This window comes from Pantherophis guttatus, chromosome 3, assembly GCF_059756535.1.
Source record: "Pantherophis guttatus breed Tessera chromosome 3, ASM5975653v1, whole genome shotgun sequence".
Lineage (NCBI taxonomy): Eukaryota > Metazoa > Chordata > Lepidosauria > Squamata > Colubridae > Pantherophis > Pantherophis guttatus.
Window position 1 is genome coordinate 8,131,622 of NC_142065.1, and position 25,697 is coordinate 8,157,318.

Genomic DNA, 25,697 nt, shown 5'->3' on the forward strand with positions numbered 1-25,697 from the left:
GGACCTTTTAGCAGCAGCAGTTGATGGACCAGGTGTGTCCTCACCTGGAGGAGAGGCCGGTTTCAGTAATTTAGGCTTTAGGGACTTCCAAGGCTGGATTGCTGCATTGTGCTTTATCTTGGACAACCCTTTGAAGACTTTTAAGATGTATGGACTTCAACACCCAGAATTCCTCAGTCAAGCCATGCTGGATGGAGAATTCTGGGAGTTGAAGTCCACACATCTTAAAATGGCAGAGTTCAATTACCACCCGGTATTTTCCACCTTTAAAGCTAGGTAAGGATGCTTTAGGCCAGCTAAGTCATACACATGCATGTTTTGGTGCATAGAATTACTAGCTTAGGCACTCCATATCAAGATTGAAATGTGGGATCCAGTGACCAACTCAGATTGGATCCTGCCAGATTGAAATCCCCACGGTTGGGTTGTGCACTGAACAAAAACCTTGCATGTTGAATGGTTGTTGAATGCATGTTGAAACTCAACGAGTTTGGAACAAACTCTGTTTCCTCTTTTATGGATATTCCTAAAATTATCAATGGGTGACATTTTGGAGCTAGATACAAGAGGCAGGATCCTTCCCTCCCTTTAGTCAATAAATCTTGATAGGCAATTGCTCCCAACTCCCCTCCTTATAATGAAGTTTAGGAGGGGGGGGCTAAAAGGAGTGAGAACAATCAACTGACAGGACAGAAATTGCCTTCGGAAGTTGTGGGAGTTTCATCACTGGAGGCTTTCAAGAACAGTCTGGACTGCCATCTGTCAGAAATGGTGTAGGGTCTCCTTCTTGGACTAGATGACCTACAACAGAGTTGGGCAACTGTGGCCCTTTTACAACCTGTGGACTTCAACTCCCAGAATTCCTGAGACAGCCAATCTGTCTCAGGAATTCTGGGAGTAGAAGTCCACAGGTCATAAAGGGGCCATATCTGCCCACTCCTGACCTACAAGATCCCTTCCAACTCTTGTTAACCTGCGATCAGTATTTATTTCATTTCTCCTTTTCCTCTTTTGCTGCAGGGATCGCCTTCTTTCCACCTCTTCTCACAATGCCTTTACGGTTCTTTATTTAAACAGTCCTGTTAAACACCCCCCACCCAAAATACCCCCCTTCTCAACAGCCTTAAGGGAAGGAATGCCATCGCCTCTGCCATCCATCCCCACGTTAACAAAGCCAGCTCTGTCGCGTTCTCACGACTTATTATTATTATTATTATTAGTTAATCTTTAGTGAGATTCACAGCCTTTAAGGCTGGTTAATAGCTCAGCAGCTCGAGTCCTAACTAAGGACCTAGGAACTGTTAAGGTGGTATTATTATTACTATTACTATTATTACTACTATTATTACTACTATTATTATTATTATTTGAATTTCTATACCACCCTTCTCCCGAAGGACTCAGGGCGGTGAACAGAATAAGATTTCATATACATATTATATATGTTTTCTCAGGTTTTCGCGGGTGTTTGTATGGGAGAAGACCCGAATAACCAAAGACATATCCAAACCCGGGGAAACTGAATTCCACCCCACCCCAAACACCCCCAGCTTTCCGTATTGAACCCAAAGGACGAGGTTACCCAACGGGCGAGGTCCCCCATCCCCATCCACCCACCCGCGATTCCCTAAAAAAAAAGAACCAAGCTGGGCATCTCTGCTCTCTTTTTCTCTCTCTCTCTTCCCCTGACCTGGGTCTAGCAGGTCGTGGGAACGCATCCTTTCCCCCCCTTCCCTTCCCCAAAAATCCCTGATCCGGAGCCTGAGTGGCGTAGGAGGCTAATGCCTCCTACTAAGGCAGCATTTAACACCCAGCTGCCTGCAATTACTGCGAGTTCAACTCTCCCCAGGCTCAAGGTCGACTCAGCCTTCCATCCTTTCTAAGGTGGGTAAAATGAGGACCCGGTTTGTGGGGGCAATAAGCTGACTTTGTATAAAAATATACAAAAAGTATGAAGGCTGTTGCTTAACGCCTTGTAAGCCGCCCTGAGTCTCCGGAGAAGGGCGGCATATAAAAATAAATAAATAAAATAATAATAATAAATAAATAAATCCGGGCAGCCAAAGGAAGAGCTGCGCGCTTGGCTTGCGCCTCTCGGACTCCCCGGCGTGCTGGCCAACCTGCTTGCCGGCCGGGGGTGCCCCGAGGTGCCCCCCAATTAGCGGGCATTTGTATGCCGCCTGTCCGCCTCCCTCCTCCTCCTCCTCCTTCCCCGCCCCCGCTCTCTACCGCAATGCCGTAGTGCGAGGAGGAGGGGAGGGGAAGAGCGGGCGACTGCATTGCGCCGCCGCCGTCAATAGGTGGACTCGCTCCGCGCAATAAAGCGCTCCGAGCCGAGCTCGCCAGCCTCTCCGTCTCCAACCGCCGCTGCCGGTAAGAGCTCCGGCGGGGCGCAGCGCAGCGCTCCGCTCCGCTCGCAGCGCCTCCCGAGGAACTGGGGCGCGGGGAGGGGGGGGGACAACCTCTATCTGGGTGGGTGGGTGGGCTGCCTTGCCTGGCAGGAGGAGTGGGGAGTGGGGGCGCCGTTGGGGGTGGGGTGGGGGTTGTCCCCGCGCTGCCTTTCCAAGGCGAGCGAGCGAGGCGAGGTCGTTGCAAGAGGCTTTTTGAAGGCGAAGGACGGACGGCTGGGTGGGTGGGTTGCAAAGCGGCTTTCCCCAGCTGTGTAGGTCGTAAATCGGGGCCCTCACCTCCCCTACACACACACACAGAATTAGAATAGAATAGAATAGAATAGAATAGAATAGAATAGAATAGAATAGAATAGAATAGAATTCTTTATTGGCCAAGGTTGATTGGCCACACAAGGAATTTGACTTTGGTGCATAAACTCTCAGTGTATGTACAGAAATGACAAAGTAAAAATAGAAGAGAAGAGAGAATAGAATAGAATAGAATAGAATAGAATAGAATAGAATAGAATAGAATAATAGAATTCTTTATTGGCCAAGTTATTTGATTGGGCACACAAGGAATTTGTCTTTGGTGCGCAGGAGGTGTTGGAAAAAGGGGGATCGTAGAGGTCACGATGGAGAGGAAAAGCGATCCCCACCGCTCCATGGGTCGAAATGGATCTCTCTCCCTTTGGGCGCATCTCTTCTTTGGATTCCCCCCCCCCTCCTTTCTTTCTCTCTTTCACACACACTCACAAAACACATACAGAGAGCAAGGGCACCTTATCTCTCCATGCCTTCTCTTCCCCCCCGTCTATCTCCGCGCCTTCCACGATTCTAGCCTTTTATGATTCCTTATTTCTTCCCCAGCGAGGGTGGGAGCCGCGCAAAACCGCTCCTTTGCGCCCCCTCCCCGGGCTTTGCAGTTGACCTTGCAAAAAAAAAAAAAAAAGAAAGAAAAAAAAAGGGCCGCCTCCCTCCCTCCCTCCTTCCGTCCCCCCCCCCCGATTTGCAAAAAAAAAGACCCCTAATCCAGCCGTCTAGACGCGTTGACCCGGGTTCCTTTGGATGGATGGGGGAGAAAGTTTGCAACCCGGGCAACCAACCGCGAGCAAAGAAAGAGATTTTGAAAAATAATAGTAATAATAATAATTGGGGGTTAATTTCTCAATGGATTGGAGCACGCTCTGCCTCTCCTTCTCCCTCCCCTCCTCCCCTCTCTCTCTCACGCCAGCCCGGAGATTTAGACGCGATCTAAAATAAACCTGGGTGCTTTGGGTTTTAAAAATAACCCCGTGGCGAAAGGATAGGAAAAGGGGGGGGGGAGGTTTGGAGTGAAGCGCGTGCCTTGCGAACCGAGCACGACCCAGGAGTGTGTGTAGGGGGGGAATGACGAGATGCCCCCCCCTCCACCCCATAGCTTTGAACCTTTCCTGGTGTCAATCCGCATTGGGGCCTCTTCGGGAAGCCTCGACCAATTTTTTTTTTTTTAAATGCATTTTGCATTTTTGCATTTTGCATTTTTATTTAAATGCAATTTTTTTTTCGTTTTGTTTTGCACAGATGGTGTCTCTTCTAGAATGAGGATAGGCAGCTTTGCACCCAGCTTTGCATGCATTTTATTTATTCCTTTTCCTCTTCCCCAACACCCCCTCCTGAAGTCAAAACAGGGACATGCCAAATTCCCAAGGGATGCACCTGTTCTCCCTCTTCCCCTGGTTGCTGAGCGAGCGAGCGAGGGGGAGAGTTTTGCTAAGAGAACCTGCCCCCCACCCCACCCCACTCCTGGCAAAAATGAATAAAAATGTGCATTTTTTAAGGGGAAGAGCATGGGAATGAATTATGTCTTGGTGAGGAGGAAGTGGGGGGGCAAAGATGGCTGCTTAGGTGGCAGGATAAGGCCTAATTTTTTATTTTCATTTTTACAAAAGAGGATTGAAGCCGTTTGATTAGATCTCTTTCATATATTGACTTATGTTTTTTGCAATGTTGGGGGGGGAGAAAATAAAGGCTCTTATAACCCCCTTCCTCTCTTCCCTTTCCCTTTCCAGCATCTCTTGCAAAAAAAAAAAAAGCTATTTATGGCTCTCCCCTCCACTTTCACATTTGCAACACCATATTGGGCTTTAGGAAGACAAATTTATAATGAAGCTCCTCAAAACTGCCCTTGGAATAAAGGGAATAAGGGAAGGAACAGGTTGGAAAACGGAGCAGACTGGAATCATTTTGTGGGGGGTGGGGTAGGTGGGCAGGTGGGTGGAGATAACATGGATGTCTTATGAATAAATCATCATCTCTGTAAAAATAGCCCTTGACTTTAAAAGATGGCTGGAGAAGAAGGGCTTCCAAGTCCCAGTCTTAGCTTTTAAGTCTAAACCATGCGACTTTGGAGGGGTCAGGAAGCAAGAATGCAACTAACTTGAACCCTCATTTAAATAAAGATAAATGTGGGGGCAAATGGGGTTCATGTTGGAACGGACAAAATGCTTCATTTTCTCAGCTAAAGAGAGAAAAGCTGCTTGGGGCAGCACCTGCCTGTTCTAGAAAGCACGTGGCTTAAATTCCCATTATTTGGCCTAGCTGCACCCCTTATTCAAGTTAAGTTGCCTCCTTATTTGTCACTGAGGTCAAAAAAGGGGTGCAGCCTAAATGAACCTTCCTCAGCGTTCAGATAAGCAAGGGGTTCCCCTTTCTGCATCCTATCCAGAAAGGAAAGGGGCTTTAAAAGCGGGGTGCTGTTCATACCAACCCAGCTTCTCAATTCGGGACCCTCTGGAAGAAGGGACCCCTTTTGTTTTAATTTAGGGCCAAGTTAAAACGTTTAAGGAAAAGTAGTTACCTGCTCTGGTAGCAGATGGAATTGATTGATTCCTCCCTCCCTCCCTCATCTTTCTTTCCTTCCTTCCTTCCTTCCTTCCTTCCTTCCTTCCTTCCTTCCTTCCTTCTCCTTTCTTTCCTTCGTTTTCCCTTCCTTCCCTCTCCTTTCCTTCCTTCCCTCTCTCCTTTCTTTTTCTTTCTTTCTTTCCTTCCTTCCTTCCCTCTCTTATCCTGTCTCTCCTTCCTTCCTTCTCCCATCCCTCCATCCTTCCTTCTCTTTCCCTCCCTCCCTCCCTCTCTTTCAGGTCCTCTCATCTCCTCCTCTTCCTCCTCCTTCCCTCCCTCCCTCCCTTCTTTTCCTCTCTCTCTTTTCCTCTCCTTCCTTCCTTCTCCCCTCTCTCTCTCCATAATTCCTTCCTTCCTTCCTTGCTTTGAGCTGAATCACAAGAGGCCTTTTTTCTCAATATTCATAAACCACAAGATATTGGTATTAAAGATTTAGTACTAAGCTTGGAGAATTAGATCTTCGTCATCATATAAAATAATTTGATGCCACTTTTTATTGCATTTTGTTTGACCTCTTTCGCATAAGCTGCACAGCCTAAAACCTTCCTGACGTTCATTTTCCATTTTAGAAATTGTGTCGGACACGTATATATTTTTTCTCTTTCTCATCTTAAAAGCTCTCAATTTTATCTTTTCACCTTCTCCAGGCTCTTTCGTGCAAACACCGTTGCGCTCAGTTGCAATCCATATTCTGTAAGCTATTGCTTATATTTTTTGATGCAATAAAACAATTAACTTGGAAAGTGAAATACAGGCAGTCGAGGAGGCAGGAAATCAGGGGTCCCCGGGTCACTGGGTTTGATAAAACCTTGAAGAGGAATCGATCCAAAATCTGGATCTGAAATTCCTCAAGCAATAAATGTAAAGCCTAAAGAAGAGGCTTAATGTTGTTATCTCTCTCTCTCTCTCTCTCTCTCTCTCTCTCTCTCTCTCTTTCTCTCTCTTTCTCTCTCTCTCTCTCTCTCTCTCTCACACACACACACAGATGGAGATGGGTTTTGTTGGCCTGTGGAACCCAAGGCTGGGCAGGGTGGTGTTATGTGGCTCTGTGTTGTGTTCTCGTTGCTCCTGACAACAACCCTCCTGATCTCCTCCTCTTTTCTTTGCACACAGCCTTTCCTCGCAGCCGCTGCTCCGTTTTTCCACCCTTTTTAGCCACAATCAGCCCCCTCCCCTACCCACCCACCCCCCCTGTAAGCCCAGGCCTCTGCCAAAGGAGGAAATATGGGGAAGGAAAAGACCCACATCAATATTGTGGTCATTGGACATGTAGACTCTGGCAAGTCCACCACCACCGGCCATCTCATCTACAAATGTGGGGGCATCGACAAGCGGACCATCGAGAAATTCGAGAAGGAAGCCGCAGAGGTAAGAGGAGGGGGGCTTCTCTGGGTCTTTATCCTTCTGACCTTCACATAGGCCCTGCCTCCCTCCCTCCCTCCCTTATCCTGTCTCTCCTTTCCTTCTCTCTTCTTTTCTTCCTTCTCCTTTCTTTCTCTCCTTTCTTCTTCCCATCTCCTTCCTTCTTTCCAATCCTTTCTCTCCTCCCTCCCTCCCCCTCTCCTTCCTTTTTTTCTTCTCCCTTCTTTCTTCGTTCCCTCTCCTTTCTTTCTTCCTTCCTTCTTCCCAATTCCTTCCTTCCTACTTTCTCCCCTCTCCTTCCTTTTTTCTTTTCCCTTCTCCTTCCTTCGTTCCCACTCCTTTTTTTCCTTCCTTCTTCCCATCTCCTTCCTTCCAAATTCCTTCTTTCTTCCCTCTCCTTCCTTTTCGTCTTCTCCCTTTTTCCTTCTTTCTCTCTCCTTCCTTCCTAATTCCTTCCTTCTTTCCAATTCCTCCTTCCCAATTCTTTCCTTCCTACCTTCTCCCCTCACTCCTTCCTTCCTTCTTTCCTTCCCATTTATTTCCTTCCAGATTCTTTACTTAAATTACGTTTCTTATTCACATTGAACATTACCAAAAAAATAATTGTCTCCCTCCCTCCCTCTGCTCCCCTTCCTTCCTTCCTTCCTTCCTTCCTTCCTTCCTTCCTTCCTTCCTTCCTTCCTTCCTTCCTTCCTTCCTATTTGGAGAAGCCAACTAGCATAGAAAAAAAGACGAAAAATTCCACTGTACTTCCCAGCAGAGCAATTTCGTTTGTTGCCCCATTGGGGGTCCTTCTCCCTTTATCCTGATAATATTTGCATTGCTGGTTCTAAATCGTCTGCTTGCGTGCAAATATTCTCTCTGTTGGAGAGGCCTAAACCCAACCAGCTCCTCCTCTTAGGACGGTAACTACAAGGGTGCAATTTTTCCTACTGACTCCCCAGATTGAAAACACTAATAATTCATTTTGGGTGCAGATACTTCTCTGGATCTATGCAAAAAATGAAGAGGTAGGGTTTTTTTTTTTTTTTCACAGCAGGTGGCTTCACAGCTGCCCACTGCAATCTGTAGTAGCCACATCAGATACTATAAATAAAGGAAAGATAAGCCATCCTCAAGAGAAACTCAACTCCTAGCACAGTTTCCTGTATGTTGAAGGAGTTGGCCAATTTTTTCTCGACTTTTTAATCTACTTTTCAGCTCTGGGATTTCTGGAGCCTCTTTTCCAAGGACTAATAGGGGTCAACTCTTGTTTAGCTCCCAAGATCAGCCAAGGACAATTTGGTGTTGTGGCTTAATTTGAATTGGGCCATATCTTTTTTTTTAAAAAAAAATTAAATTAAGCCAGCTCATTCAAGGAAGGCAGGATTCAGAACAGTCTTCTGTTAAAGGTGATGTCAATGCTACTACTACATCTAGCTAATTTCTCTAATTAGCTGTTCGGGAAAGCTACTGGTAGTAAGACAACATGGACCAATAAAAGATGACAGACGTTCCTTTATTTTAAAAAAAGCAAAATCCCAAGATATTTTTTTGTTATCCTTAGAAATATATATATAAACCTATGCACATATTTGTAAATATGGTCCCTCAGAAATGGGTTTCATTATAGTTGACCCAGATTCCATCTTCCATATCATCAGCTGAGTTCACATAATACCCTAAACCGTGGTTTGACTAAGTCACCATTGACTAAAACCCCAATTGGCTGGGTATAGCCAGTATGCTGTGGTCTACAAACCAAGATAGCTGTATTCACTTAACACAGTAAGCCAAAACTAAACTAAAGTTTTAATGTGAATGGCCCCCTTGCACTTTCCAACTGTAGATGCACTTTCCAACTGTAGATGATCCATCTTCTAGTCATCCACTTCTTCCTCTTGAGTCACACTTAGCCACAAATCATGGTTTATAAGCCAAGATATTTACATGGAAGAGAATATTTATATCTCGGATTTAAATTGTGAGTTCCTTAGTGTTCTCTAAACTGAGGTTTGTTTGTTTTTTGTGCAAATGTTTCACTGCCAAAGTAGATGTCACGGTAAGTGCTGGTGGCACTGATGATGTTACCTAGTTTGGTAATGAAATGTCTGCAAGAAAACAACCCAGCTTAGAGAGCACCAAGGAACCCACAAGATATCTGCACTGATTTTATTTATTTGTATCCTACCTTTATTATTTTTACAAATAACTCAAGGGGGCGAACATATCCAACACACCTTCCTCTTCCTCCTCCTCCTCTTTTCCCCACAACAACCCTGTGAGGTGGGCTGTGCTGAGAAAGTAATGCACTAGGCCAGTGGTAGGCAAACTTGGCTGTTTCACACCCTGTGGACTTCAACTCCCAGAATTCCTAAGACAGCCAAGCTGTCTTAGGAATTCTGGGAGCTGAAGTCCACAGGGTGTGAAAGAGCCAAGTTTGCCTACCACTGCGCTAGGCTAAAACCAAACCAAAGGCTTAAGTGTAAAGTTCTTGATACTTGGTTGTTTGCTTGCAAATGTTTCATCTAGGTTACATCATCAGTTATCCAACATACTCACACTGATGATGTAACTTAGCTGGGTAATGAAACGTCTCCAAAAAAACAACCACGCTCAGAGAGCACCAAGGACCCACAGATAATTATAAGTTACAGATATTCTCTTCTAAAGGTTTACGGTAGTATTTGCAACTTTGGTATTAGACTTCCTGGTGCAAGTAATCTTTTCTCTGTTTTTTATGAAGCTTAAATTCAGGATAGTCAGAAAACTCCTGTACCATCTTAGCCGGAAGGGAGTAGAGATTATTTTTAGTTTTAGAACAGGCACCGATCTAAACTTGATTCCTTCATTTTCTCCCCGATCACTTTCATCGGCTGCAGTTCCCTGAAATAAATGCGTATCCTGCTTATGTAAAGCTTCTAATAAAGTGATAATAAATAATTCCCTATGCCAATATTTTGAGTTCCCTGGTAGACGACATGAATTCTGCAGTGTTGTGATCATGTTTCACAAATCTGAAATCCGGCAGGGTGGGCTTTCTCTTCTCAGCACTTCTGCAAGTTTCTAGTCCTTAAGGTTGGGCAAAGCAACCGGTGGGTGGCAGCCATATGCAGTGACATCGCAAGAGACCAGAATAGCAAATCAAGATAATTTTAGTGCCCAGGAAGCGAGTTCTCAGCACCACTGCAAAAGTACTTGTTCTCTAGAAGCTGAATAAATTATGCAAAATAGTCCAGCCGCTATTCACATTTTTTTTTAAAAAAAAGAACCTAAATTCGTCCTTTATTGGGTCCCAGTTTGTACATCGTTAATTTTTAACATAGAGCCGCCAAAAGATGGCGCATAATACCGAAAGGTGTGTGACAAACCTTTTATTTCTTTGTCTTGCTTTTGCATAATTGCTAGCAAGACGCTGGGGAAGAGCGTCTTTGGCAAAACAAGACGCCATTTCCTAACATTGTTTATTAAAACGCAGCTGCACAATTTGGCATTTTTAGAGACAAACCGATGAAGGGCGCAATCCTGATAAACTCTTCTGTATCCTGACTTCTCTGTCATTTGCCAAAGGCGACTGATAACAATTCCTGAGGATCGATTGTGAATATTTGGTCTGCTTCTCAATTGCAGATAGCTTTTCCTGCTTTGAATGGTTAGATCTGCACCTCTGCTTTAAATGAAAACATACAGAGTGCCAGGAAGACAAATTGATTTCCCCAGTTTGGTTGGTTGGCTTGTTTTCTTGGGAAATTGAGGTTTTTAAGACCGATTTTTATTTTAGATATTGTACAAGTCAGTTTACAATTAAACCATGGTAGAACAGTGGGATTTTCCCCACTTAACAAAGTCAGTTATATATTCTGTGATAATTCATTCAGCTATAAATTAGAAATCAGAAATCCAATTTACGGATATTCTATATTCTCCAGGCCTAATTCAGGCCCAAAGATTAGCTAAATTACCACAATTCTGCCCTATTTAGAATCAGTGAACTAGATTATATTTCTTTGATATACTGCTGCTAATGCAGTGTTTCTCAGCATTGGCACTTTTAAGATGGATGGATTTCAACTCCCAGGATTCCTCAACCAGCGTGGGAAGTGAATTCTGGGAGTTGAAGTCCACCTATCCTACAGTTGCCAAGTTGGATACACGCATAGAAACCAGGAGGACTGTCAATAGTATTATATCTTAATGGCTTACAATGTTGGCTTATTAAGGCAGGAACAAGCCAAGATAGGGCTGTAACGTTACACCCACCAGAGAGAGATTATTATCCTGTTTGTTTCTTTTAACAGAGGAGCAATATATTTGTTTACTTCTTAAGAAAGTAGAAAATCATTCATTGACAACTGTTCAATCCAAGTTTTTTTTATTTACTGATTGATGTCACAAAACTCTACACCAATGTTTCTCAACCTCGGCAACTTTAAAATGTATGGACATCAACTCCCAGAATTCCCCAACCAGTGTGGACTTGAACTCCCAGAATTCCCCAGCCAGCATGGGGAACTGAACAGCTGAAATTTATCTTCAGTTGTTTTCATTTCTCTGGATGGGCTTCCTCAGATAAAACTGCTTGTAAATTATATATCCTCTCACCCCCCCACCCCCAAATGCATACTGTATAAAATACATCTCCTGGAATTACAACAATTATTTCCAGGACTGTTGTATATTGTTAATAATGTTCTTGATTATGTATAGCACGTTTAAAAGTGACCTAAGTTTTTCCCCTTTTTAAATGGAAATGTTAAATTTGATTTTAAATTATTGGGGTTTTAAATTTTCAGCCAAATTATTTAATTCGTTTTACTTTATTTTAAATTTTGTATTTATATGTTTTATTCTATGGCTGTTCACCGCCCTGAGTCCTTCGGGAGTAGGGCGGTATACAAATTGAAATAATAATAATAATAATAATAATTTGCAAATTGAAGTTGAGCGACTGTGGAAAAAGAAATCGTGTGTTGTCCCGATTGTAATTGGAGCCCTTGGAGCAATACCCAAAGGGCTACCCCGCTATTTAGAAATTCTAAATTTGCTGGACTTGAACATTTTGACTCTACAAAAAACCACCTTACTTGGAACAGCTTACATCCTCCGACAATACCTTAACAGTTCCTAGGTCCTTGGTTAGGACTCGAGCTGCTGAGCTATTAACCAGCCTCAAAGGCTGTGAATCTCACTAAAGATTAAATAATAATAATAATAATAATAATAATAATAATAATAATAATAATAATAATAATAAAAAGGAAAATTGATGCTAAGATTATCTGGCCTTGTTCTGTTAACATGGCTGGCTGAGGAATTCTGGGAGTTGAAATCCACATATTGTAAAGTTGCCAAAGCTTGAGAATCACTGCTCCGTTCTTTTTTTTAAGCAGGGATATAGTTACTAAAACAAAACCAGATATTCTTGAAGAGGTTAGAATAGATCTTATTTCGAAATCTGTCCTTTTGAAGAGGTTGCACCTTATGTATTCTTCTATTTTGCCTAGCCCAATAATCTGCCCCTGCCTTGCCATTCAGTGTCTCTCATGATCTGTGCCTTTAAGCCAAGCAGGCCTCGGTTTGCCACCTTCCCTGGCATTGCCAATGAGAGCTGCAAGCCGGCTATTAATAGCCAAGTGACTGTGCTTTGCGCCTCCATTTTCTGATGCAAGGCTGTAGATTCTTTTCCACTTGATTGCATGTATAGGAAATGGAGGCCGGCTTTAATAATAAGACTTATCAAAGGAAGAGCTGGGGAAAAAAAAGAGGGGAAGCAGAGAAGGAAGAAAAAAGAAAGGAAAGAAAGAAAAAAAGGAAAGAAAAAGAAAGAAAGAAAGAAAGAAAGAAAGAAAGAAAGAAAGAAAGAAAGAAAGAAAGAAAAAGATGAAATATGATGCTTGGTTTTAAAGAACAGATGGAGTGATAGTTTAAATGCGCTCTCTTTCTCTCTCTCTCTCTCTGGCTTTGAAAAGGCTTAATCATATGCCTGTTGTTCTTGTGCAGCAAAATGAAGATTTTCCTCCCCCCCACCAGTTTGTCGAACAGAGCTGGCACTGTACAAAGCTAGAAAATACAGCCTCCTATCTTTCTCCATCCCTGGGCATAGCCAATTGAAAAGCAGCTTCTCTTCTATCAAAAGAGGCTTGTCATGATACAGCAAAATCTAGCAGGCTCAATTTTCAGCAAGAGAACCCCCCCCCCCCCAGTTTATTGTTTGTGGGTTTTTTTGTTTTTTAATCTCGTGCAATTTAGCCGAGTGCCTCTGAAATAATCTGATTGTCCATGAGGTGGAAATTTATCTTCGGGTTTTTTTTTTTAATTATTTCTCTGGACGGGGTTTCCTTCAGATGAAAACTGCATTGAAATAATCAATCCCCCCTCCGTTATGGATGCTGTGTATACAAATCGGTCTTCTGGAATTAAAGAGAGAATTATTTTCAGCAGTGTTACATGTTCATCATGTTTCTGGATTACATAGGCGGGTTCCAAAGGAAGGATACTCTGGCCTTGTTCAGTGGATGATATACAGTTAGGCCTCAATTTACAGCCATTCATGCAGTGGCCATTTGAAGTTATAATAGCATTGGGGGAAAAAAAGTGACATCTGACCTGTTTTCACACTTAATGACCTTTGCAGCATCCCCATGGTCAAAATTCAGCTGCTTGGCAACGGACTCATATTTATGACGGTTGCAGTGTCCTGGGGTCACGCAGTCACCTTTTCTAACCTTCCCAACTGGCTTCCGACAAGCAAAGTCAATGGGGGAAACCTGATTCGCTTAACTGCAGTGATTTGCTTAACAACAAGGTCATAAAATGGAATACAGCTCACTTGAACAACTGTTCTTGCTCAGCATTGGAAATTTTGGGCTCAATTGTGGTTGTAAGTTGAGAGATACGTATAAGTCTTCTGACCCCGTTTATCTTGAGAGATTTGGGGAAAACTGTTGTAAGTCACTGTCTTTTATTTTTTTTCCCCAGGGTTGATTTTTCACAGGGGATAAACTGATTGGTGATTTCCAAAATTTCATTGTCCTCCAAATACTGCCATTAGCATATGCTTCCATGAGCCCTGGAATCCGTTTAAATATATATATATATACACAAGTTTCTAGTCCATATTGCCACGGATATGGATTATATCAATAAAGCTAGAAAGGTGGCCGTGGCATAGCATAATTTTCTCTCGCCACACCTAGAAAAAGCAGAATAAACTGGATTAAAAAATATTAGATGTGGCATAATGATGCCACATTTGTGAAGTGAATCACTGCAGTTCTTAAATTAGTAACACGGATTTTTAAGCGAATCCGGTTTCCTCATCGACTTTGCTTGTCAGAAGGTTGTCCCATGACTCCAGGACACTGTAGTTTAGTTTACTTGTACCTCGTACAACAAAATTAAATGCCATCTTCGGTGTACATTAGAACTGTAAAAAGAAAACACAAACTTCCTTCGCCACTGTCATAAATGTGAGTCAGCTGTCAAGCATCCAAATGTAAGTCAGGCGAATTTACAAATGAACTGTTGTAATTTGAGGACGACCTGTTCATTCAAGATTTTTCACTTTATGGGAAAAATCTTCCTCTTGAGACCCAGCAGCAGAATTCCTGGTTCAGAGACGGACGAACCCGTCTTGTCTGATGCTTCTCAGAATGTTGCCTTCATCTCTTAACCTGTATCCAACCTGTATTCTCTTTTTCTTTTTGCTTTTTCCCACCTGCCAGATGGGAAAGGGTTCCTTCAAGTACGCCTGGGTGCTGGACAAATTGAAAGCTGAACGCGAGCGAGGCATCACCATTGACATTTCCCTGTGGAAGTTTGAGACCACCAAGTATTACATCACCATCATTGATGCTCCAGGCCATAGAGATTTCATCAAGAACATGATCACGGGGACTTCACAGGTGAGAAGTCGGCAGCAGGTGGGATCGGCTCCTGAACTCCGCTTTTCCCAATCTGGCATTCCCCAATTGGCTGAGCCTCTGAGTCTGGGGGATTTTGGAAGCTGGAGGGCAGTGGATTGGGGAGGGGGGCCACAGCATTCTGTATGGGAGAATACCAATTCAGGAAGCACCACCTTCCTTCTGCATCAACTGATAATGAGGGGTCCTTGGTCCTCTCTGAGCTTGGTTGTTTTCTTGCAGACGTCTCATTACCCAATTAAGTAACATCATCAGTGCTAGAAGGGAGTGAGGTTATGGAGGAGGGGAGGAGAAAGAGGAAGACACCAGGGTGGATTTGATTTAAATCGAGTTGATTTAAATCACAATTTAAATCATGATTTAAATCACTAGTAAAAAGGCTTGATTTAAATCAACTCGATTTAAATCATAATTTTTAAAGAGCAACTGTCATCTCTGCTACTCCTTTGACCCACTGTTGACTCACCGATAGTCCCAGTGTTGCAGAATGTACAGCCTCATGCTACATAACTAAGCTCCATTTCATGCTGAATGAACTAAATTATTTATGTATCTTAAATAGAAAACTATCTTACGATAGATTTTTACCCCAAAAGTTTATTAAAATAAATTTGATAAAAATCAAAAAAATCTGATTTAAATAAAAAAAAATCCGATTTAAATAAAAAAAAATCTGATTTTTTTTAAAAAAAATCATTGATTTTTATCCATCCTGAAGACCACTATGGAGGACCTTGGTGGTCTCTGAGTGTATTTGTTTTCTTGCAGACATTTCATTACCCAACTAGGTAACATCATTAGAGGTAGAAGGGAGCGGGGTTTGCGGTGAGGAAGAAGACAACTGTGGGCAACTGTGTTAGACAACTAACTGAGCTTAGTTGTTTTCTTGCAGACATTTCATTACCCAACTAGTAACGTCATCAGTGCTAGAAGGGAGTTGGGTTTGCAGCGAGGAGGAGGAAGAGGATGATAGTGTGGTCCTTGGCGCTGTCTGAGATTAGTTCATTTTCTTGCAGGCATTTCATTACCCAACTAAGTAACATTATCAGTGCTAGAAGGGAGTGGGGTTTGTGGAAAGGAAGAGGAAGAAGATGATAATGGTGCTCTCTGAGCTTGGTTGCTTCCTTGCAGATGTTTCATTACTCCAACTTGGCAACGTCACCAGTGCTAGTCTGCTAGCATTGATAATGCTACCTTATAATCTTGATTGGGAGCTACCCAGAGCCATGGATTTTTGAGCCGGACAAGGTCTTAAAAGGGCCAGTGCCATTCATCCCTTAGCTTGACCCTATATCCTGGGGACATAGTCAAAGGGTCAGAGCAAGTAGCAAAGATCTCTGGCAAGGTTTTCTTCCAATCTACCCTTGCCTCAGTTCCTTCTCACTTGCATGGGTCAGTTTTCAAGATTTCTGTGCGTTTCACAATACACACAGAGGGAATCCTTCTAGGACAGTGATGGCTAACCTTTTTGCGTGGGGAGTGTGGGGGGCCCACACCCATAATTCAATGCATCCTGCCCCCCCATGCATGTGCGTGCGACCCCCCCCCCACTCTTGGCACGGTGGGCCAGGTAGGCCCATTGTTCGCCCTCCCCAGGCTTTCTAGGAGCCTGAGGAGGGTGAAAATGGCCTTCCCCACCCCCCTGGAGGCCGGAAATGGCCCATTTCCTGACTTCCAGTGGGCCTGAAAGGCCTGAAAATCAGATGGCGTGCACATGCACGCTGGAGCTGAGCTAGGGCAACGCTCGCGTGCCCACAGATATGGCTCCGCGTGCCACAGGTTCGCTGTCACGGTTCTAGGAGCTGCTGGTTGTCCAGGGGCTAACGAGCCCTTGTCCCCTTAACAGAATAACAGAGCCGGAAGGGACCTTGGAGATCTTCTAGTCCCACCCCCTATTCAAGGATTTAGATCTTACACCATTTCAGACAAATGGCTGTCCAGTCTCTTTTTAAAAACCTCCAGTGATGGAGCACTCACAGCTTCTGGAACCAAGTTGTTGTGAGTGCTCTCCACTGCTTGTAAACAAGGCCCCATCCTGTTGAGTTGTATTAGGTGTACGACAACATGCAAACTTGATTTTCTGTACAGATGGTCCTTGACTTAACAACCTCAAATTAAGCCCAAAATTTCTGTTGCTAAGCGAGACAGTTGTTAAGTGAGCTTGGCCTAATTTTGCAATCTTTCTTGTCACTGTTCTTCCGTGAATCCCTCCAGCTGTTAAAGCAGTAACACGATTGTTAAGTGGATCTGGTTTCCCCCATCAGAAGGTCTCAAAAAGGGATCATATGACCCCAAGGACACTGCAACCGTCATAAATACATGCCAGTTGCCAAGTGTCTGAATTTTAATCACGTGACCGGTCGTAAGGGGTTTGTTTTGTTTGGTTTTTTTTGAAAAAAGGACATATGTCACTTTTTTCATTACCGTGGTAACTTTGAACGAACCGTTGTAAATTGAGGATTGCCTGTATTGTGTATACGACAGCTTACGAACTTGATTTTCTGTATTTCGGCAAACCACAGAGTCCTTTGCAGCAGTGGTGGAATTCAAATTTTTTTACTACCAGTTCTGTGGGCGTGGCAGGGAATGGATACTGCAAAATCTCCATTCCCACCCCACTCCAGCGGAAGGATACTGCAAAATCTCCATTCCCACCCTACTCTGGGGCCAGCCATAGGTGGTATTTGCCAGTTCTCCGAACTACTCAAAATTTCCGCTACCGGTTCTCCAGAACCTGCTGAATAGCACTCCTGCCTTGTAGGCCGCGAAAACCCTTACGAATACGTTTCAAGCATGTCTTAATTTCTTCCCTCCCTCAGGAATTCAAAGGGTGATTACTCCAATAGCTCATCTCCTATTCATAGAATCCAGGGGCTTTAGGTATCCATCCATTATTTTTAGAATTCATTGAGTTACAAGAGAAAGGCAGGATTGGTTGAGAAGCACCTCGGGTGAACCAAAGAGAGAGAACGCTCACAAAATGGCTGTGCTCTGCCCCATGTTTTTTTTTTTTTTTTTTGGCCAAGGCATTGAAAACACGTTGGCATCCTGAATATATACATTTTTTCCCTATCATTGCCGTGGAAAATGTCGATATTATTCCTACAGTATTTACATTACAGGGAGTCCTCGCCTTCATTTAGTGACTGTTCAAAGTTACAACAGCACTGGAAAAAGTGACTTACGACCGTTGTTCACACTTACGACCGTTGCAGCCTCTCCATGGTCACGTGATCCAAATTCCGATGCTTGGCAACCGGCTCGTATTTGTGACGGTTGCAGCGTCATGGGTTTCCTCTTTTGTGACCTTCTGGCAAGCAAAATCAGTGGAGAATGTAGATTCACTTAACAATCCTGTTATTAACTTAAGAATTGCTGTTCTTCACTTAAGAACTGTTGCAAGAAAAGTTGTAAAACGGGGTACAGTTCAAATGTCTGTAACAAATGTCTTGCTTAACAACAGAAATTTTAGGCTCACTTGTGGTCATAAATGAAGGACTACCTTATATTTTTCCTATCGTTGCTATGGAAAATATCGGTATTATTCCTATTATATTTCCATTCGTGGACTGGAAAGGAATGTAATATTCTCAAATATTCTGCAACAAATTAAAATATTTAAAATGAATTTAAAACACTGTTCGAATAGGACATGGAATGCCAAAATTCAAAGTAGTAGATTTTGAAGTTTGGTGTGTGTGTGTGTGTGAGTCTTATGGAATTGCTGATAATTAGAAGTAATGAGCACAAATTCTGAGCATTTCAAGTACCTTATAAAAAAAAGTTTGGTTAAACTTTGAATTTTCTCGAAGAGAGATGGGCGATAAACCAAGGAAACAAACTCTCTGAGCCCACAGTTGCTCATTGATAATATTAATCCCCTGACGTGCTAAAAATTGCTTTTCTTTGATTTGTGTTATTTTTTACACTGGCTGGGAAGTCTGGTACTTGTAGTTCCAACAAGTCTGTAGGACACTCGGTTCCGGAGGATTTCCCTAAAAGGTTCCTGAGCTGTAATGTTTTAAAACCATTCCTCTACCCACCCCACCTCAAATGGATTCTGTTCTCACAACCCTCTTAACTTAAGTTAAGGGGAAGTTCAGTGTTGTATGAACATACAGAGCCCACCAACAAGGAAGGAGTTTTGACTTCAAATAGCTTGTGATCGTTTGAAGAAACCTAAGTACTTCCATAACTGGCAGAAGAAGATGGATGATGAGTTAACCAGGTCTTCTTCAACCTTGGCCACTTTAAAATAGGTGGATTTCAACTCACAGGATTCCCTAGCCAGCCCTGCTGGCAAGGGGAATTCTGGGAGTTGAAGTCCACCCATCTTAAAGGGGCCAAGGTTGGAAAAACACTGAGTTAATCCTGCCATTTACCAGCTGTGGATACAAAGACGAAGTCCTAGAGTGGCCCTAAGAAACAGGACTATCTTCATTCGTTTTTATTCTCTCCACTTTGCACCCAGATGGCCATGATTGAGCCTGGGAAGGAAAGGAGGGCTTTCTGCAACGGTGACATCTCCAGTTGGGCCCTTGTAGATATTTAAATATATTTTGGATGGATTTGTAGTTACAGCTTTCGTTACAGGGGCTGGGAAGATCTGGAAAAGGGATCAGTTGGCCAGGTCATCCATGATTCTTTGCTACAAGACCAAGGGCGTTTGCATTAGGGACAAGGCTAACTGGGGCAGCCAGATCCCCTGGACATGTCACACTGTGGGGAATCTTAGAACTGTGCTTGTGTTATCTGTTACAGGTCTTACGTCTGCCTTATATGCAGCTTTATTCCTCTCTAGCATTCCTCTCCATTGTTCTGTGATGCATTTCCTGCCACTCTAGGATTTACCTCTTATCTGCTCCTGTGAGGCACTTCCTGTTCCTGTTTTATGTATACTTTTACAGTGTTGTTTGTTGTTAATATGAAAAGGGGAAGATGTTGCAGGTGTTATGTCTGCCTTGTATGCAGCTTTATTCCTCTCTAGCATTCATCTCCATTGTTTTGTCATGCATTTCCTGCCACTCTAGGATTAACCTCTTATTTGCTCCTTTGGGGCACTTCTGTTCCTGGTGTGTGCGTGTGTGTGTGTATCAGTAGTGGTTTCCACTTACCTTTGCTACCGTTTCAGAACTGGGAATATGCTTCACTCGCATGTGGCACTTTTGCGCATGCACAGAACCTTCTGTGCGTGCACAGAGCATCTGTATTACGTCCGGGCGGGTGGGCGGAGCCTCCCAACACTGCCACTACCAGTTCGCCCGAACTGGGGCAAACCGGTAGAAACCCACCATTGATGTGTATTTATGTAAACATTCATCCATCCATCCATCTATTCTCAATGATGGCTTGTATAGCATTTTTATTAAACTACATGAAACATTGTCTTCTGGCAAATCGACTTCACCCCTCACTCCATCTCCCCCCCCTCCCCCCCCGCAGGCCGACTGTGCCGTCCTGATTGTAGCTGCCGGCGTAGGGGAATTCGAAGCGGGCATCTCCAAAAACGGGCAGACCCGCGAACACGCCTTGCTGGCCTACACGTTGGGCGTCAAGCAGCTCATCGTCGGCATCAACAAGATGGACTCCACGGAGCCGCCCTACAGCGAGAAGCGGTACGATGAGATCGTCAAGGAAGTCAGCGCCTACATCAAGAAGATCGGCTACAACCCGGCCACCGTCCCCTTCGTTCCCATCTCTGGCTGGCACGGCGATAACATGCTGGAACCGTCTCCCAACGTAAGTTTTGGGAGGGGCAACTCAGAGAGGGAGCTCCCGTTTCGAGTTTGCTTTGGGGCTTGGCTGCATCTGGATGGTTACCCGAAAGAGTTTTTAAAAATTAAAGGTGGCCTTAGAAAGATTGCAGTCTTTGCTTTTCAGAAAAACCCAAAGTTTTGCTCGGTCTCAGAATAACAGCGTTGGAAGGGACCTTGTAGGTCATCTAGTCCACCCCCCCGCCCGAGCAGGAGACCTTACACCGTTTCTGACAGATGGCAGTCCAGTCTCTTCTTGAAAGCTTCCATAGATGAAGCTCCCACAACTTCTGAAGGCAACTTCTGTTCCACTGGTTGATTGTCTCTCAAGCCTTTTCTTTGAATGGGGAAATACATTGGCACTTAAGGCACCTCAATAATTCTAGAGCAACATGAGTGCAAGTATTCTTCACCCCCTTTAAGTGGCAAAGAGAGCCAGTTCGAAATAGTGGTTAAGGTGCTGGCGTAGAAGCCAGGTACTGAGAATTTTAGTTCCTCCTTAGGCATGAAAGCTGGCTGGGTGGCTTTGGGCCAATCACCAGGAGATGGTGAGTTACAGTTCCAATTTAGGTAAGAAATCCTGCTCGGTTGACTTTGGGCCACCCAAAGCCTCTTTCAGCCCAGCTCACCTCCCGAAGTTTTTGTTGTGGGGAAAATAGGAGGAAGGATTATCAGATATGTAACGCTGCTTTGAGTTACTTATAAAGGTGGGTTTAAAAAAAATCTAATAAATGACCAAAATAAATGGGTTTAAACAAGTGTTTATGATTTTCTTAAAAGCTATCAGAAAGGGGCTTGAAAAAGAGAGATTCCTTCAGTATGAGAGGAAAAATTTGCATCAGCTTACCCTGTTTCCCCCAAAATAAGGACATCCCCTGATAATAAGCCCAGTCGGGGTTTTGAGTGCATGGCAATAAGGCCAAGCGCTTATTTCAGGGTTCAAAAAAATATAAGACAGGGTCTTATTTTTGGGGAAAACACGGTAGGAGCATTGAAGAAAGGGAATTCAAGAGGGGCTGTTCTTAGACCATTTGTGGCAACATAAATGACTCCAGACTAATTCCTCTCTTAACTCCGCCCCCAAGCTCTGCCTGTCTTTCTCCTACAGGAATTCCTGGTAACTTGGCATTTAGCCAAGTCAGCCATCAAGGGACATAAGCCACATTTACACCCCATTCAAAAGAGACAAAAGGCTAAGAAGGAAACAAATGAATACATCTCCACCATCAGCCAGCACCCAGATAAGCAGGGATTAAGCCAGACAAACAATCAAGCAGAAAACAATATCCTAATCAAGGAGAAAAACCACATACCACCAACACTGGCAGGTCAATCTACTGCATATAAACAAGGAGCAAACAACACTTACTCACTCACTCTAATAACATTATCTCTTTTCCCAACTTCATACTACTTTGGGTTGATTTGTATCCCTTGTTTAAAAGTTTCAATATCAGTTACGTATTAAAAAACCCCCAGAAAGTTATGATTTTCCTCTTTTGGGGGATGTGTCTGTGTGGATTTTGGATTTGGATTTTTCAGTGGTGGGCCCCTCTCAAAATCACCCGCTTTGCCATTTTGTCGCTTAGATGCCTTGGTTCAAAGGATGGAAAGTGGAACGCAAAGAAGGCAACGCCAGCGGGGTCTCTCTCTTGGAGGCCCTGGATACAATCCTGCCCCCCACTCGCCCTACAGATAAACCTCTACGCCTGCCTCTTCAAGACGTCTACAAAATTGGAGGTGAGGTGAACATCTGGGGGAAAGCCAGTCCTTGGCAGGTCCTGTGACTGAAGTTTTACGTTTCTGCAGGCTGCACCTTATTGCAAAACTTACTGCAACACACTTCTGCAGGCCAGCAAACAAGTCGAGCTCCAAATATTATTATTTACAGACACCCACTCAAAAGAAAACGGAATTATGAAATTGCAAAGCTTTGCAGTCCCATTGTTTCTACTAGACTTTATAGAGAACATGGGAGTCTATTGAGATTTCAGTCATTACATTGTTTTTCTTACAATTGAGAATGGTGTTTTAATTGAAATGGTGTTTTCCCCATTTCAATTTTTTTTAAAAAATTTTGTGGCTCATGTGAGGTTGGGCAGAACTGCTTGCTTTTTTTTAAAGGTTTTTTTACTTGACCTGGAAATGTTGCTGGCTTCTCCCTTTGTAAATTTGGAAGCAACGTTTTGTGTATTTCCCAAGCCTCAAATCATTCATTTTTGCAAGAAGCAGGTGTATAAAATTAAGATAAAAGGAGTTTGGTATTCTTCTTGAAAAATTTGAAGAATAAAAAGAACTACCGTACTTTCCGGAGAATAAGACACACTTTTTCCCGCCCTAAAAGAGGGTGGAAATGTTAGTGCGTCTTATACACCAAATACAGCCATTTTTGGCCTTCCGTCTCGTTTTTATGAAAAATCGGCCTGCTTTTCGCAAAAACGGGGCACACAGAGGCTATGGGAGGCCTGCAGAGTGCTTCTGGGGGCTGGGGAGGGCAAAAATGCCCCCGTTTTTGGCCTCCCAAACCCCCCCCACGTTGTGTTTTTGCCCTCCCCAGCCCCCAGGAGCACTCCGCAGGCCTCCCAAACCCTCTGTGCGTCCTGTTTTTTGCAAAAAGGGGGCACACAGAGGCTTTGAGAGGCCTGCGGATTGCTCCTGGGGGCTGGGGAGGGCAAAACCTTTTTTTTTTTCTTGCTTACCTCTTTGAAATCTTGGTGTGTCTTATACACCGGTGCATCTTATAGTCCGAAAAATACGGTATTCCATTGTTATTCAGATGCAGAAAAAAGACATCACAGGTAGTCCTTGACTTATAACCCGTCATTTAGCATTTACTTTCAGTTTCTGCTAAAATACACCCATTGTGGACAGTTGATTCACTTAAAGACTGCCACAGAAAAGCAGGTACAATCATGTGGTGACCCACTTAATGACTGACAAGGCCTCCAACCTAATTCCAGGCTCAATTATAGTCATAAATTAAGGACTTCCTGTAATTCATGTTTGAACTAACCAATAAGTATGGAAACTTCAAAAAAAATGTTAACGACTCATCTATATTTAGATGCTTATATTTTCTAAATGGTCATGGCTCTTAATTTAAAAGCAAAGAAACAATATAGACTTATGATTAGAATAAACAGTATTGGTGATTAATAGAAGAGAATGTTAAATATATTGCCTTGAATCGCAAGACGGATGGCAAATACCTATTTTTCGGAGTATAAGACGCACCGGAGTATAAAATGCACCTTAGTTTTTGGAGAGGAAAATAAGAAAAAAGCTGATTGGCAGGTGGATCAGCCTCCTGGAATACCCCCAATCAGCTGTTCCCAGAGGTGAATTTTAGCAACAGATTCCTTAGTTGTGAGCTCTGTGCCTTGCTTTTTTTTCTGCCTCTGAAAGCCTCCAAAACAGAGCTTCAGAAAAAAAGCCTCTGAAGCTCTGGGGGCTTCTTTTCTGAAGCTTCGTTTCTGATGCCTTTTTCAGCCTCTGAAACCTCCTTGAGAAGCTGGGCAGGGCTACATTCGGAGTATAAGACGCACCCAGATTTTCATCCTCTTTTTTGGGGGAAAAAGATGCGTCTTGTACTCCGAAAAATATAGTTACATTAGAGATCGATCTATCTCTCTAAAAAATATGGATTCTAATTTCTCAAACAATTTTTCTCACTTCTACATTTCTCCTTCATTATGGGCAAATAATTTAGCCCTTTGTCTTTAATGTGCCAGCCCAGTTCTGCACAATTGTATGAAGGAACTCTGTAAAATTAAGCAATTTCTGTATGTACATTTGTATAGCACATGGTTAGAACCTACAATGGAATTTGCTGCTTGTAAATAAGTCCTAACTTCTAATCACATCATTTCAAAGGTGCTTTTTTCAAGAGGCCACTGGCCTTTCTGGTTTTTCTTTGAAGACTTTTTGCTTCTCATCCAAGAAGCTTCTTCAGCTCTAAACCAGAAAATCTAGTGGCCTCTTGAAAAAGCACCTTTGGGACAACCATGTCCTGGATGACTGAGAATCTCAGACTTCTAATCACTTAATTTTAATACTGTTTTCCCCCATGAAAATCTGTTAAAAAATTGTATTCTCTGATAACAAGCCACCAAAACTGGGGCCTTCCAGATTTGCAGGTTAATGCTACCGTTGGAAAGAAGAAGATGGGGATTGAAGATCAACCTATCAAGAAGAGTTTTTCCCATGTTTTGTAGACTCTGTGTTCCCTGATGGTTGTTGTATTGATCTGACCCTCTTTGTGGCCATTCACAGGTATCGGGACCGTCCCCGTGGGCCGTGTGGAGACAGGGATCCTCAGGCCTGGCATGGTGGTCACCTTTGCCCCCGTGAACATTACCACCGAGGTGAAGTCGGTTGAGATGCACCACGAGGCCTTGAGCGAAGCTCTGCCAGGAGACAACGTTGGCTTCAACGTCAAGAACGTGTCCGTGAAGGACATCCGCCGGGGCAACGTCTGCGGAGACAGCAAATCGGACCCGCCTCAGGAAGCGGCCCAGTTCACTTCTCAGGTGAGCAGAGGGTGGCCATTTTGAAGAGCTGTGTCATCGGATCCTAAACTGTCTGGAGCAAGCAACCAGAACCATTTCTGTATAGCAGAAGTCAGTTAGCTTTATTGTCTAGCACCTATGTTACAAGAATTTCCCCAGACTGCTTGCCTTTCCCTGGGAATGACCCAGATAAGGATTCATAGCTCTTGGGGAAAGTCAAGCTTATGTCCCTTATGGCTATGCAAGGATTCCAAGCTAGGCCCTCACTTGATCCTTCCTTCCAGCCTAGCTGGCAGTTTCCCATGACTAATTTTTGGGGCTATATTTGTATCCCATCAGGGAACAAATATTGACCATGCTCTTATGACGTGTTTAGTCAAATCTGGTACAAGTAGTCCTCGATTTACAACCACAGTGCGGACCAGAATTTTGGTCATACGTTGGTGTGGTTGCAAGTCAAGTCACCATGTGACTTGGGCCCAGTTTTACAACCATATTTACGAGATTTATCTGTGTCACTACTCTGGTGACCCTGAGGGGCAGATAAACCTCCAAGTGGCCTCGACGACTCTCTAAAAAGAATGCAAATGACCAGCTGTCTGCAAGGAATACAAATCCTTCCATTCCCTATTCCAGAACTGAAGAAGCTTCTCGGATGAGAAGCGAAATGTCTTCAAAAGAAAAAACAACAACAAGAAAGTCCAGTTGCCTCCTGAAAAAGCACCTTTGGGACAACTTTGAATGTAATTTTTTTTTTTCCCAGCAAAAACAACTCAGATGTTTAGGCACCTAAAACGTATCCTTGCAGACATGGCTGGCTGAGGAATTCTGGGAGTCGAAGTCCGTCAACACGTCTTAAAAGTGGCTTAAGGTTGAGAAACCATGGCGTACCACGTATTC

General features: G+C 43.5%; 1 protein-coding gene across 2 annotated transcripts in view; it reads left to right on the forward strand.

Moving 5' to 3' along the window:
* The first annotated feature begins 2,044 nt into the window (after positions 1 to 2,044).
* EEF1A2 (eukaryotic translation elongation factor 1 alpha 2) overlaps positions 2,045 to 25,697 on the forward strand; it is a 28,817-nt gene continuing 5,164 nt past the window's right edge. Inside the window, exons 1-6 of one of the 2 annotated variants that reach the window (XM_034441281.3) lie at positions 2,045 to 2,373; positions 6,387 to 6,641; positions 14,339 to 14,518; positions 19,979 to 20,275; positions 21,879 to 22,029; positions 24,562 to 24,818. In XM_034441281.3, coding sequence (XP_034297172.1) covers positions 6,498 to 6,641; positions 14,339 to 14,518; positions 19,979 to 20,275; positions 21,879 to 22,029; positions 24,562 to 24,818 — 1,029 coding nt within the window. In that variant the 5' untranslated portion in view covers positions 2,045 to 2,373; positions 6,387 to 6,497. Of the gene's footprint in view, positions 2,374 to 5,794; positions 5,967 to 6,386; positions 6,642 to 14,338; positions 14,519 to 19,978; positions 20,276 to 21,878; positions 22,030 to 24,561; positions 24,819 to 25,697 lie in introns of those variants that run through there. The other variant, XM_087889013.1, reaches the window with a different exon arrangement.